At 36.4% G+C, this 14,180-nt stretch overlaps 1 protein-coding gene across 1 annotated transcript in view; it reads left to right on the top strand.

The window, feature by feature from the left end:
- Positions 1-2,644: 2,644 nt before the first annotated feature.
- LOC118195594 (beta,beta-carotene 15,15'-dioxygenase-like) overlaps positions 2,645-14,180 on the top strand; it is a 106,853-nt gene continuing 95,317 nt past the window's right edge. Inside the window, exon 1 of the mRNA XM_035366930.1 lies at positions 2,645-2,678. Coding sequence (XP_035222821.1) covers positions 2,660-2,678 — 19 coding nt within the window. The 5' untranslated portion in view covers positions 2,645-2,659. The remainder of the gene's footprint in view (positions 2,679-14,180) is intronic.

The raw sequence follows: 14,180 nt of genomic DNA on the forward strand, positions 1-14,180 counted from the left end.
ATTTCCCTATCATAGGATATAAACATTTCATGACTTTAATCGCTTTATCCCTGATTTGTTGGATGTGATGCTGCCATGTGAGCTTGTCGTTGATGGTGATGCCCAGATATTTGGCTTGTTTCACGATAGGCACAGCCTCGTTAAAAAGATAAACACTTTGCCTGATCGGAACATTTTTCTTCCTTTTCCTTATGAGTAGGAGCTGCGATTTTTGAGCGTTAATTCGTATCTTCCAATATCCACACCATTGTTCTATGGAGGGAATAGTGTCTTGGAGTTTCCGAATAGCATGATTGATGTTAGCAGACTTCACTGCCAGGGCAGTGTCGTCTGCATAACAAGACTGCGGTTCGCCTCTCACATCTTTTTATAGGGTTGCTGTGAACGCACAGGATTACTATGGTTAAGATATTTGCATATGCCAATAGTTAACATTGAACAACGCCATCTGGTGGTGGTTTCTGAAACTCATTGTTTTATTTTTCCTTCGATAAAATTCTCGTCATTTCATTCTGTGATTGCCCAATTTTCATGCAATTCTGCTGCATAGTTTTTGCTACAGATTGCTCGCAAATTTCAAATTTAATTATGAACACCCTATATGTTACGCATGGGGAAAACCGCGGAAATGCCATGCAGGCGGTCGGTTCGTTGCATTGGAACCTCGGTCTGAACTACCACCGTTCAGCAATTTCATCGCTTTGCCACTGGTGGCCGTTTAGCGATTTTGCGGCTGGATCGCTGGTGGACGGATAATGGCTGTTCACAATCACCGTTACCGAGAATTACGAAATCGCTCACTCAGCAAAAGTTAATTCTGTTCACTAAGCGACTTAGTAATTCGCGATGTGCATTGCAGTTCGGCTTTACACCCAGCTTGCAAGACGGGCTGATTTCGGCGAGAAGAAGCCTTCTGAAGAAGTGAAAAATATCTCTTTTGTTTGCCTCCGAAGTAACGGTGTTTACCAGGGTGGCTAGGCACACTGCCCTACCCCTAATCGAACAAAATTTTCTAATTAGTATGAAAAAGATAATAAAAAATAACGAATTTAAATAGCAGATATTTTTTTAACAAATTTTGGAGAACACTCATTTTTACAAAAACAAAAAGCCATCGAGCTGATGAAACGTAAGGTAAACCGTACGAAATGCAAGTGCCGGTAGTGGAAAGGGATAGTACACAATGAAATACTGTATTTAATAATAATGGAGTAATAAGAGAGGAATAATATAATTAGTAGTGCAGTGCAGAACAAAAAACATAGAGGAAAGTATTGCTTTAATTTTCCATAATAACTATGGCGTTCAGAGTGGCCATAGACCGTTTTATATGTTACACATCTTTATAATCATAATTATAAATCATAAGCTCAGTGTTGCTTCGATTAGCGGGCTCTTTTTATGCTCGCAGCGCAACTGAATGCGGACGAGCTGAGCTCGTGACATCACACTAGAGGCGTGGATTCATTTTTGAGCACCGGGAGCATGTTAGCGGAGGGGGGGGAACTTTACTGAATATCTGCCACGTGGTACCAGCCGGAGCATTGTCTAAGCCTAACAACCTATACGCGTGTAGAAATCATTAAAATTCGTTATCTTTACAAGACTTTTATTCAAGAAATGTATGGTGGCTCGGCGATCAAACAGGTACAAGTGCAGAAGTGGCACAAGTACAAGCACAAATGGTACAGGTAAAAGGGGGGAGGACACCTTAATTTCATCATTTACCGAACAAGTATAGTTCCACCGCTCTAATTGTATACCTCCGTCCCAGTTATTGATTGAGAACAATCCGGAGGGCCTTCCACCAGTCTTCCTACATCAATCAATCGAGAAGACTTTCAGTTCGCCAGTATTTTAAGTGTCCCCACAGAGTGTGCACAGATAATATAAGCTTACAAACATCCACGCCTCTTCTAATGGAATTTGTCTCAAGAAACTCTCTGAAGGAAAACTTACTTCTTCATAAATATGCCATTGCATATGCTTTATCCCATGGAATCAGATTGCGCCACATGGACGTCACTCCAAAGACATGCCATTACTGAAGATTCTACACAAGTCAGCAGATGGTGTCGTGACTTCTTTCTCTTATGAGACCCGCACCCAGTGCTTTAAGACTTTCCGCTTGTTCGGATATTTTTCTTTCATCTTTATGCCATTAGGAACTTAAGAAATATAGAATGGTAAAGGCCTCAAAAGGCAGCATGCCTTTTACACGAATGATGATCTGTGAACTCTTCTAGGCTTCAAAGCCGAGCCCTCCGGTACAGCACGTAACGTCGCTAACCACCACGCTGATCAGGGTGACCAACCACGGTCACACTGGAAAACAGACTGTGGAAGCCGAGGTACACTTTTGCCATGCGGGCCAATATATAATTTTTATACCGCACTCCTCAATTCGATTTTTCAAGATCACTAATCATCTTCAAGAACTCCAAATATAGGTGGGTTAATTACCATCCTCACTAACAGATGGCGCCAGCAGCAAAATAAGCTACTACCGGGCCCTAACGCAGAGTTGCGTTCCTTCAGATTACAAAATCATTATTCGTAACTTATTCAATTATTCGGATGCCCTTGAAACAACCTAATAATCCTTTTTAGTCTTCGTAACTCTTTCTACATCTTGGTTTTCAGAAAAAACTGAAAGCAGATGATACCAGATCGGAGAGGTAAGATGGAGTTCGCATCAGATTAATTATTTATTTACTTTTTTGGTGTGTGTGGTGTGTGTGTGTGTGTGTGTGTGTGTGTGTGTATGAATAATTATATGGCGTTTAAGACTCATTCTAAAGTCATCCAAGAAAATCTGATAAAAATATTATTTCAATAATTGTACTTAGTATATTTATATAATGGCTATTTGAAATTTTTATTTACATGGCATTAGAAACAACCTTAACTGCAATAATGCAATATTAATTTATTAATTGCAATCACATTGCAAAAGTTCATGAAAATTATCAGCTTTATTTATTATAAATTAAATGCATTTTAAATATTAGCAATTGTATATTCAGTAGAATCGCGATTTTTTAGCTATTCTGGTCTCGGACTAACTAGGATAAGCAAAACTCGGACCTTATACTTCCCAGTATTTCCAGATTCGGAGCCGGACCCTTCGGCACGGCACTCAACGACGCTAACCACGGCAGCTTAAATATGCTTAAAGATTATAATATAAAATTAAACGAGAAATAAATCCTTTCCGTAACGTTCATGTATCTGCTTTTGTCCAAAAAATTTACTTAAAATGCATTTACATTCTGCTTCGTAAATTACAGTAGATATATATTAACATATTTCAAATATAATAAAAGGAATCATGTTTATGAAAATGTGGTAAGTGCTATATAATTGTTGATGAGATTTTCTATATTTGATGTCTAAAATTACTTTACCATATAACACTTACTATATATTAGTCTTGCACACCATACAGATGACAGTACAACTTTGCTGAGTTTTCTCCTAATTTTGAACGAGAGCAATCCGGGGCGGGGGACTGGTCTGAGAGACTCCCACCCCTCTTCCCCTACCATCAACCTCTTGATAGGACTTTCGACTGGTCGCATATTTAGAGTGCCCCCATGCCGCACGGGCACTATACATTTACAGACATCCATGCCTTCTCCGGGATTCGAACCCGGGACCTCCGGCTCGGCTGCCAGCGACGCTAGCACAAAGAGAATTTAAATAGTTTTAGTCTTTTTTACATACTTTTGTGAATTTATTCATGCAGGTATAAAGCGATATAAAATACATCTACGTTCAAGTGTGTAGGTATACACGTAGCATTAAGTACGATACGTACTGTAAACTTGAAAAAACGTACCTGTAATACAAAAGAGGGGCTGTACAATGTACGTAACATATATATTAGGGAAAGAAATCAGTAACAGCCTTCTGTTTCATTCTGCCGTCAGCCCACCAGCGGCCGAGCGGTAAAGTCGCTGAACACTGGTAGCTCGGTCTGAGGTTCGAATCTCGCGAACGGGCTGGCTGCATGGGTGTTTTCGTGGTTTTACCCATGTGTAACGTGTATACGAACAATTTTCCCTTAGAAAGTCCTCCACGAAGGCATCCTTCCCCTTCGGCAGATAGCCTTAGTGTGCTTTGCCATAATTAAATACACCACACCACACCACATTCTGCCGTCATGCTGTGTAGTCATAGCAACATCACAATGCCGGCTGATGACGCATCGTCTTTTCGTAACATAGAGGAGGAGTCTCAAACTCAAATAGCCGGCAGGCGCACGATCTGAAAACAGTTGACAGGCCAGTTTTCGTTAAAGAAATTTAAAGTATTTATTAGACCTTGGACATAGATTTATTTGAAAAAATGTCTTTTGCGTTTGGAACAGATTTAATTTGCTCAGAGTATATAAAGGCAGTAGATTTTGTATGAGAATTCCTTTATTTGAGAATTTATTTATTTATTAGCCCAAAAAGGACGTTGCTCCCGAATCGTATATTAGTCTCGAAACGACATTTAGCGTTGAGTCACTATAAACGGCGTATCGCTTTTCAGATTGTTGCCACCAAATATTGTCTCCCTGTATTATATTTAAAGAAATTAAATAATGAAGAATCTGCATGAATGCATGCACATTTCTAGCACTGCGAAAAAACAACGGTACCTAGAGTCATCAAGTTTTGAATAACGTAGTTCTGCACCCGAAAATGGGGACCTAGGAGCCCAAATTTTGAATCTTGGATTCGTTTCATTATCTATTTCATATTTTGTAAAATTAACGAATTTTCGATTAACAGACTCAACGATTTCCAAGTGAGGAGTGGCAAAATTGCATGGAAAAAAACATGAATGCCAAAAATATGATATTTAATAAATAAAGTAAGCGCACAAAACATTAATCTAAAAAAGATAAAAAAATTTGTAAACCATCTTAGAGAAAAGACTGAACATTAATATAATGAATTGAGAAAAGATTGAATAAAACAAGAAAATGTGACACTTTTTTTTTTTTTTAGTCCAAAACTTTCGTTTTGGCATTTTGCGTCGGACTGCTATAAATGTCGGTCCACTTTTCAAACTGTTGCCACAAAATGTTACAGTCCTGCATTATATTTGAAGAAATTAAATAATGAAAAATCTGCATAAATGTATGTATATTTCTCGCATTGTGATAAAATAACGGTACATAGAGCCATCGATTTTGAATGACGTAATCCTCCAAAGAATATGGGCATGCGGAAGACCAAATTTGGAATTTGGAATTTGTTTTATGATCAATTTCCTATTTTGTAAAACTTTAACGAATTTTTGATTAACAAACTCAAGGATTTCAAAGCGAGCCATGGCAACGTTGTGCAGAAAAAATATTTTTATCTCCAGCGCGTGAGTCTCTGTATGGGAAATTGTAAAGATATGCTCAATTTTAAAACTATTTTGCGATATTGCTGTTGAACTGGATCTTATGGCTTAAGTGCGAAGAACATGATATTTAATAAAGAAAGGTAATACACAAAATGTTAAAAAACACCCCTTTGGACGTAATTTAAAATCTGAAACATTCCATATTTTTATTTTTATTTATTTATTTATTTATTTTAATTTGAGAATTCATTTATTCATTTGTCTCTTCTACAGTAATGTCCTAAAAAGGCTGCATTCAGGACTTACTCCAGAACATTTAAAGCATTAGGCTTATCACCTTGTCTGCGCAGACACATATAATTCATCCGAGGTATTGGATTCAAATCGTTTTCCTTCTGCGAGATTTTCTTTTTTCCTTCCAAATCCATTCCTCTGGCAGTTCTTCATTAGAACATTCATCATAACTGCTCGATAAGCGTCTAGTGCGTTTCTGATTATCTTGGTAATATTTCACTATCAGCACCACTATTGTTTTTAAAATTTTCATCTTGTAATTCACTGTAGTCATCAGCATCATATTTCTCTGTCTCTTCTTTCATTTAAACATTTGTTATCGCTTTCGTAAAAATATATCGTTTATTTCTGACACTTTGGGGCAGTCTATCGCAAACAAGGTTCACTGAAGGAAAGGTTCATTGGAAGAAACGTCCTTTTACAACTGTTACAAATCATTCTCGCTACGAACAAGAATGCACATCTTTAATTTTGCATAAGTTAAGGGTGACGAATTAGACTCATCATCCGTAACTTACATCATCCGTAACTTGTCAATAACCGTACATGACAAAACTCAGTCGTCAAATGCACCCATGTGGTTAAAGAAAAAATATTAAATACATTTTTAAAAGTATAACTAGAATAATGAAAGACTTTTAAAAGAATAAAGAAAGACTAAATAAATATAGAATTTAATTAAATAAAGAAATCTATTAATTTAATTGCATTGTCAAATGTATAAGCCATTATCTTTTTGAATTTTCTATTAATTCAAAAAGATAATGGCTTATTCATTTTTCATTGTCAAATGTACAGGCTATTATTTTTTAATTTTGCGTTTTCAAATGTAAAAGCCTTTACCTCTTTACTACCTTTACCAAATTAAACTACTGAAAAAGTTGCAGCCCAAAACTGGTGAAACATTGAACCATTATTTGGTGTTTTGTTTGAACATTATTTGGTAATATGTTAAACCATGCATTAGCAATATATTGAACCATGAATGAGGAATGATGAATTATAAACTGAATATCTTGAACCGTGAACTGGAAATACGTTAAATATGAATTGGGACTATATTACACGACCGATTGGGAATACCTTAAACCATTATGTTTATCATTAATTGTAACTATTTTGAGCCATTAACTGTAAAATATAGGAAGTTATTTGGAAGCTCAGGCATAAAATTTTATTCTGCTACTTCTTGTCTGGTATTTTTTATTCAAATAATAAATTTATTATAAAGAATAATAAATTTCCAAAGCGGATTGTAAATTGGGTTTAAAATGGATCTAGAAAAGGTTTTTTCGTGATGTCTGCACTTACGTATGTATCTCGCGTAACTCAAAAATGGTTAATGGTAGAACGTTAAAATTTTGTATATGGGACTGCTGTAACATGCAGTTGTGCATCTCACATATTCGTTGCAATCGGCCCTTCAGATGTATGTATATATGCTAATCTGTTGCCCAGGTCGGTGATCTCAGTTTTATTATTTTTTTTAATTTTTAAATGTTGGTAAGTTGTGCATATTTTGCTTTAAAAGTGATTGAATTATGTTGGTCTTTTGTTCCGGTTAAGGTTTTCATGCTTTTAGTTGATCTGCATGCAGTAGCTGTAGAATTATCAACAATTTAAAAGTTTAAGTGTCGCTGGGCCTAAAGAGGCCGCCCATTTGTTTACATTTTAAACTCTTAGTAGAATAGTGAATTAAGCTGGTTTGTGTACCAACTTCGGTGTCTTTTTCGACAGTGTTACCAAAAATACTTTCAATTTTCTTGCCTAATGACCTGATGGTCAATGGCCAAGCATTTGATAAATAAAACTTTCAATTTTGTGCACCGAAAATTTTGTCTTTTTACACGTTGGCCGAATGGCTTGTATTGGTGTAGAAACTTTCATTTTAATTGTAATTTTTTTTTAAACTATTTTTAACTCTATCTGATGTTTTAGGGTTTTCTGTATTTTACAGTTTTTATGTAGTTTTGCCTTGTCGCGAAGTGAGAACGGGATTGATTGAATGAGAAATATATTTCTAATAAAATCCGGGGAAATAAGCTTAAATGAAGTGCAGCAAAAAATGTGTATAATTTAATAGGCCGTACAAGGAAGTCGTGTGGTGTCCATATTATAAATTTTAATTTATCACGCTTTTATTATTCGCAATATAAAATTTTCTCCTTTTAGTGTATTAATTATTATATACACTTTAAATATAAGCCTACTGTATAAAAACCTTTTTTTCAATTGTGTTTTTAGATGCCCCAAATGCAATTTAATACCCAAAATTAAGATGCATGTATGTTTTGTACATTTAATAGATGATTACGCTGTTTACATTTTCAAAGAAAACGTGGATAAAATGTTGCTTATCACTTTCGCATGTCTGCTATCATGGTGTCAGAAACAAACTATCATTTTAGATAAAACTTTTATTTTGTCAGATTTTCCTTACCTTGCAAATTTCCGCTATATTAACTATGCATGGCCTTAAACGAGGCATTTTATCTCTATAAATTGAACTTCAAACAGTCAAAGCAGGTCCAAATTTTGCAATGTTAAATCTAGGGAAAATAATATCTGCATACAAAATAAACGGGAATTAACAGATAAATAGTTTAGATAAGTTAGAATATTTGAAATAAAGTTTTTACTTGACTAATGGTTCAAGATTAGAGGGCTGAAGCAATCCATAAAACTGCATTTTGTTTTTTCAGTGGAACCCCTGTTATCCTCAGTCAAGTGTTTTTCTGCTTAAAAGAGTAAATAAAAACTTATAAAACTTATAAACGAAAATATATCAATGCTGAAAGCGGAAAATGAAAAGAAAATCTTTATTTTATTGCAATTTCGCTCATAAAAACAGATTTGGTTTATATTATTAGTCGACCAGCGGCCGAGCGATAATATCGCTGATCACTGGTAGTTCGAACTGTGTTCAATTCCATGCATGCTTTTTACCATGTGTAAGGTACATGCGAGCCGCCCAACCGGGATAGTGATTAGCGACGCTGACTGCTGTTCTAAAGGGCCCAGGTTCGAATCTCGGAGAAGACACGATGTTTATAAATGTATAGCGAGTTTGCACCATTGGGCACTCTAAATATGTGGCGAGCCGAAAGTCCTCTCGAGAGGTTGGTGGTAGGAAAACAGGAGGTGGGAAACACTTGGATGTGTCCCCTCCGGGGGGGCTCTCCTTCAAAATTGGGGGCGGAACTGAGCGAAGTTGTACTGTCACCTATACTGTGTTCAAGGCTCTTGCCAACGATAGGAGTACTCCTTGCCAGGAGAAATTCCGTGGGCTTGTTCTGCTGTTACTGTCAGACAAGTGAGATAAGTCACAACACACACGGAGATGCGAGCCAGTTTTTCCTATAAATTCCCTCCACATAAGCAGGTAGCCTTCATGCGCTTTGCCATAATCAAATAAAACAAAACCAAACTTCATAATTATTACAAGTAACAATAACAAAAGAAATAAAAACTATTTTGTAATTTTACTTACTTTAGATCTATACTTCAGGTCCGCAGGGCATTCAAAAATCCTTTCGAATTTTGATTTTGTTGTTTGGTTTTTGGTGTTGTCGAGAATAATACGTAGGAAAACGCGGTTTGCTTTACAAAATAGATAACAGGGCGTGTTAGCATATGACATGTGAGAAGAAACATAAGAAGGGTAACTAGCAATTAACTTAATTAGTATAAACTACTACGTTGTGTCAGTAGAGTCTACGCGGCGGCCAGTACTTGACTGCAACAATTCCATGCTTAACTGCATGGAACTAGTAAATGCTGTTCGGAGAAAATCTATTGGATTTCTACTCTCATTCTAGTCTTCGACAGCTAATTTCCACATTAGTATTCCGCACATCACATTGCGGCACCACGCTGAAGATAATCACGGCCCCTGGCCACATCGATAACCAGAATGACACCCACACCGGATAGGCACATCAAGGGCCGTAATCATCATACAGTCTTCACAAAGGTGAGGACAGGTATAAGCATACGAGGCAGCAGGACTTCACCATATGGTAATACAGGCAACTGTCCCGTGATGCTACTGATCTAGTGAAACATTCTATAGAAGCTCCGTACAGAGTTTCCAAAACATTAGCATGCCCTTGCAATTCAGAAGAATTTGTATACATCCCATTATAAAGATTTTTTCGTCACACTTATTGTTCACAAATATCTGGCAGTTGTTCCGATGGGTATTAATACAGTATTGGTGTTGAAATTTTAGATTATTTATTATACATCTTCGAAAATCGAGCCAGTTGGCTTCTAGCGTAGGATTATATACTCTGTAGACGCACGCGGTACTTCGACGGGGCCACGTTATATAGTCTTGGACTTTTCACTTTTCAGCCCTGCGCAACCGCAAGAGCGAATGCAAATTTCATAACAGATTTTAAGTTGTGGAACATCTAGAGTTCAAAGTTGGGGGTTCTCAACCGTTTTTGTCCCGCGCACCCATTTTACCATTGCTAGAAGGTTATTCTCCTCTCCTTTCCCAAATTCGGAAAATAATTATATATGCGTATTTATTTAGATGTAGGGGCTTTTTTTCAACGAGTTTTACAAATAGTTTATTTATTAAATTATGGCAAAGAACGCGAGGGCAATCTGTCTAAGAGGAGAGATGCCTTCGAGGAGGATTTTTTAAGGAGTTGGATTGGATTATTCAATTATGGCAAAGCACACGAGGGCTATCTGCCTAAAGGGAGGGATGCCTTCGTGGAGGACTTTCTAAGCGGAACTGGCTCGTATACACGTTACACATGGGGAAAACCACGAAAACGCCCATGCAGCCAGCCCGTTCGCGGGATTCGAACCTCGGACCAAACTACCTGTGTTCAGCGTCTTTACCGCTCGGCCGCTGGTGGGTCCGGAGTTTCTAAGGGAAACTGGCACGTATACACCTTACTCTTGGAGAAAACAATGAAAAATGCCAATGCAGTCAGCCTGTTCGCCTGGAATCGAACCCAGGTTGAAACTAGCAATGTTTAGCGACTTTACCACTCGGCTGCTAGTAGGCGTGTTTTATAAATGAAATAAAAGAAAGTGTAGAAGATGTTGATAAAAACCAAAACTTGAATAAACGTAATTTTTTATATTCATAAGCTAAAACTAAATATCTAACAGATGAATAAAAGGCTGACCGTATCACCACTTGAAACTTAAAACCCTCCCTAGGGAGGGAGGAATTATCTTCTGACTGAGAACCCCTGCTCTAGAGGAATTGCATGGAATCCCAAGGTACGGCGAAACGCGATCTTCAAAACTAAGCCACCCTGATAAGATTTTACAGTCTCAAGCTCATCGGCGAATTCGCGTCCAGCGTTGAGGAATCGTGTATACTCGGATTTGCTGTCTCATTCGATACATCATTTTGTTGTTGTCTCAGAGTAATCTCTTACAATGCGGCTGCTCTCCATCCAAGTGGAAAATCACATTTCGCTTTATTCATCTAATTGGTGGAAAGCGTGCAAGTTAAGCATAACAAGACATTTGTTAGGTGGAATTATTCTCTTACTGATGATATGCGGGCCAATTAGGTGGTCAGACCATGAAAAGATTATTGGAATGTGTAAAGAATCAAAACCTATGTGTTCGTATAGAGTTAGGAATAACTGTAATTATTTCTGTAATCAGATGATCCCGAGTTCGAATAAAAAAAAAAAAAAAAAGAGTGGGGTAAAGGTCTGTTTTTGTACGATACATCGCTTTAAGCTCTTCTTATCGAATATGCGAATGTCTTACGAAACCGTAAATAATACTTAAGATATAATTCTAAAACTTCTCCTTCAAAACAAAAATGTTGCAAGGGTGTAATCAAATCTCATCGTTGATCTTCTCTGGGATGTCAACTCTATCGAGTTGCAATAAAGAACACTACAAAATATATTAATTCCGTTTTTATTGTTAATTACTTCCTTCTACGAAGTAAAGGAAGTATTGTAATCCAGAAACTTTTCGGGTATCATACTTCAAAGGAAATATTCATTTCGACTATTCCCGCATCCATTCGGGCGAATTTTTTGGGTGAAGTCTGTACGTACGGACGAAATAAAGGAGTCTTGTTTCTAAAACGGATTGTAAAACGGATTCAAAAGAGATTTCTTTCGTCATATAGCCGTGAAGTTTAGTACATTGGACTGTTATAAGATCTAGTAGTTCCCTTCTCTTTTCACTGCAATCGGCAGTACCAAGCGGTCTGTATGTTTTCAAAATTTGCATTTCGTTTTGTTTTTTCAATTTTCAATTAAAAACTCGCATGTGGTTTTGTTTTTCAAGTATTAGATTATTATTTTTTCAAGTTTTGTTTCCATTATTTCTCAATTGTTTTGAATTTGTCTCTTTTTCTGATGCTACAAATATTGCATTACTTACTTCGGCCTGTAGGTGTTAGACTGTTAAAGACAGAGATTATACATATTTTCTGAGACTGTTTTTCTAAGTTCAAAGTTTAATTTGTGTCCTTCTCAGTTCAGAAACAGGCTATTTTGTTTATTGGCTTTTTTGTTTTCGCCAACCTCCTGATAACGATGCAGCAAAAATGTAGATATAACTCTTCATTTTTGGTTTTGGCATGTTTTGCATCCCTTCCCCTGTTTCTTGTGGCTTGCCACTCTGTTTGTGTTTTTTGCATGTGGTTATTCTTTAGGTTTCTACTGGGATCAATAACTTATCCGGTAAGGTTTTGCTAGTATCGCTAATGGCGTTTTATAGTTTTGTTTTTCTGTTCTTTCCTAGTGAATGTTCTTTCTCGTACTGATATCATGTTTTTAATTTTGAAAATTTTTTAAAAAAAATCTTCTTTATTTTGAATATTTTAAAGAAAATTAACGTAAACAAGGATTAACCGTTAATCTGTTATGTAATAGGTTGCTAACTGAAATGCAGTGTAATTGAAATACTTGAAAGTACAACATAAATGCACTTACAATTAAGTCAATTATGTAATTGAAATCACACTTAAAGCAGTTAAAATGTAGCTGTAGTTATAAATCGCGTAAGTAATCCTGTAATTGATTTATAAATAATTCATGATTTTCTTAAGCAAACGCTAAACAACAGTATGCGTGGATACGTCTGCTTAATTTTTACATGTATTTAGTTTATGCGAGATATATATTTCAATTATGATATCACAATTTGCAAGAAAAGTAAATTTTCATTATGGCTACTATTGAATATAACGGTAACTGTCATCGAAAATGACTTATTTTATGGCTTTTCGAATATAGCAAAGCACGAAAGAGCTATCTGGCTAAGAGAAGGGATGACTTCGTGGAGGACTTTCTAAGGAAAATTGGTTCGTATTTCACGTTACATATGGGATTAACCACAAAAACTAGTTATGCTGTCCTATGACTGCATAACTAGTTTTTGTGTTAACTAGTTTTTCATACCTACCTATGAGGGAACTTCCAGTATTCAGCAATTTTAACCATTCGGTCATTTGTAGGACCTACAATAGCACAGTATTATAGACCACAAGTATATATAACTGTACAGTATAATATTTTTTTCCGAACGGCGGGTAATATTTTGTCTTTCTCGACATTGGCCCCTTCCACACCTAATAGGCGGCCACTGTTATCTCCTAGGAATGGACGGACAGTTACAGCCGTGTGCTTTCCGGGATTCGAGCCCGGGCCCTTTGGCATAGTAGTCGCCTAACCTAACCACTATACCATTTGGACGGCACACAGTATAAGACAATTACACAGTATTGTTGTAAGATTTGACAGTATGGTTAGTGGTAAATTGTGATTATAAGCTTTCATTATGCAGGATGATGGGTTTTATACATTCCTTTATTACTGCACTAAATATTTACATATATTTATATATAATTCAGGAATATCGGTCACCTCGTTCTCATTCTCAACTAGACTCTCCGATTCTCGATTACGATCATACGACCTCTATCGGCGGCTTTTCTGCAATGCCATATCTATCACCTGACAGTATTATTATTATAATTACAGAGTATTATAAATATAATTGCACAGCAGTTTTAACTACATAGGAAATGTCCTAAGTACAGTTACTATTGTATTTGTACTTAAAAAACAACTGCAATGCAGTGTAATTGTACTTACAGAATCGGGAACTTATCTTTTAACAATGATTATAATGTTGTTATGCAGAATGTCCAAGCACTTGCAGATTAAGGCTTTCGTCGAGAATGATCAAATCCATCGGTTATTTAGCCATCTCATCACCTAAATCATTGCCCAGGCTACTCAGAGACTATAAACTAACAATATCCAAACCTTCTCCGAGATTCTAGGCGGAGCAGTCAGCATCATTATCAATTCTATCGATTATTACTACGCAATTGTATGATGTAATTTTTAATCATACTCTAATTACGATTTCTCTATAATCGCAAATTCAACGTAATTGCGTAATCTAATTTCATTTACAATGCAGCTGCAGTTATGTAACATAATTATGATCAGAATATAATGATAATCTTAATTACAGCTACATTTTTCCCAACTACGGTACAAGTTTGTCCTTTCTTTTGTCATATTTAA

The sequence above is a fragment of the Stegodyphus dumicola genome, chromosome 8 (assembly GCF_044657685.1).
Source record: "Stegodyphus dumicola isolate Sdum_Otavi_A_Nest chromosome 8, ASM4465768v1".
NCBI lineage: Eukaryota > Metazoa > Arthropoda > Arachnida > Araneae > Eresidae > Stegodyphus > Stegodyphus dumicola.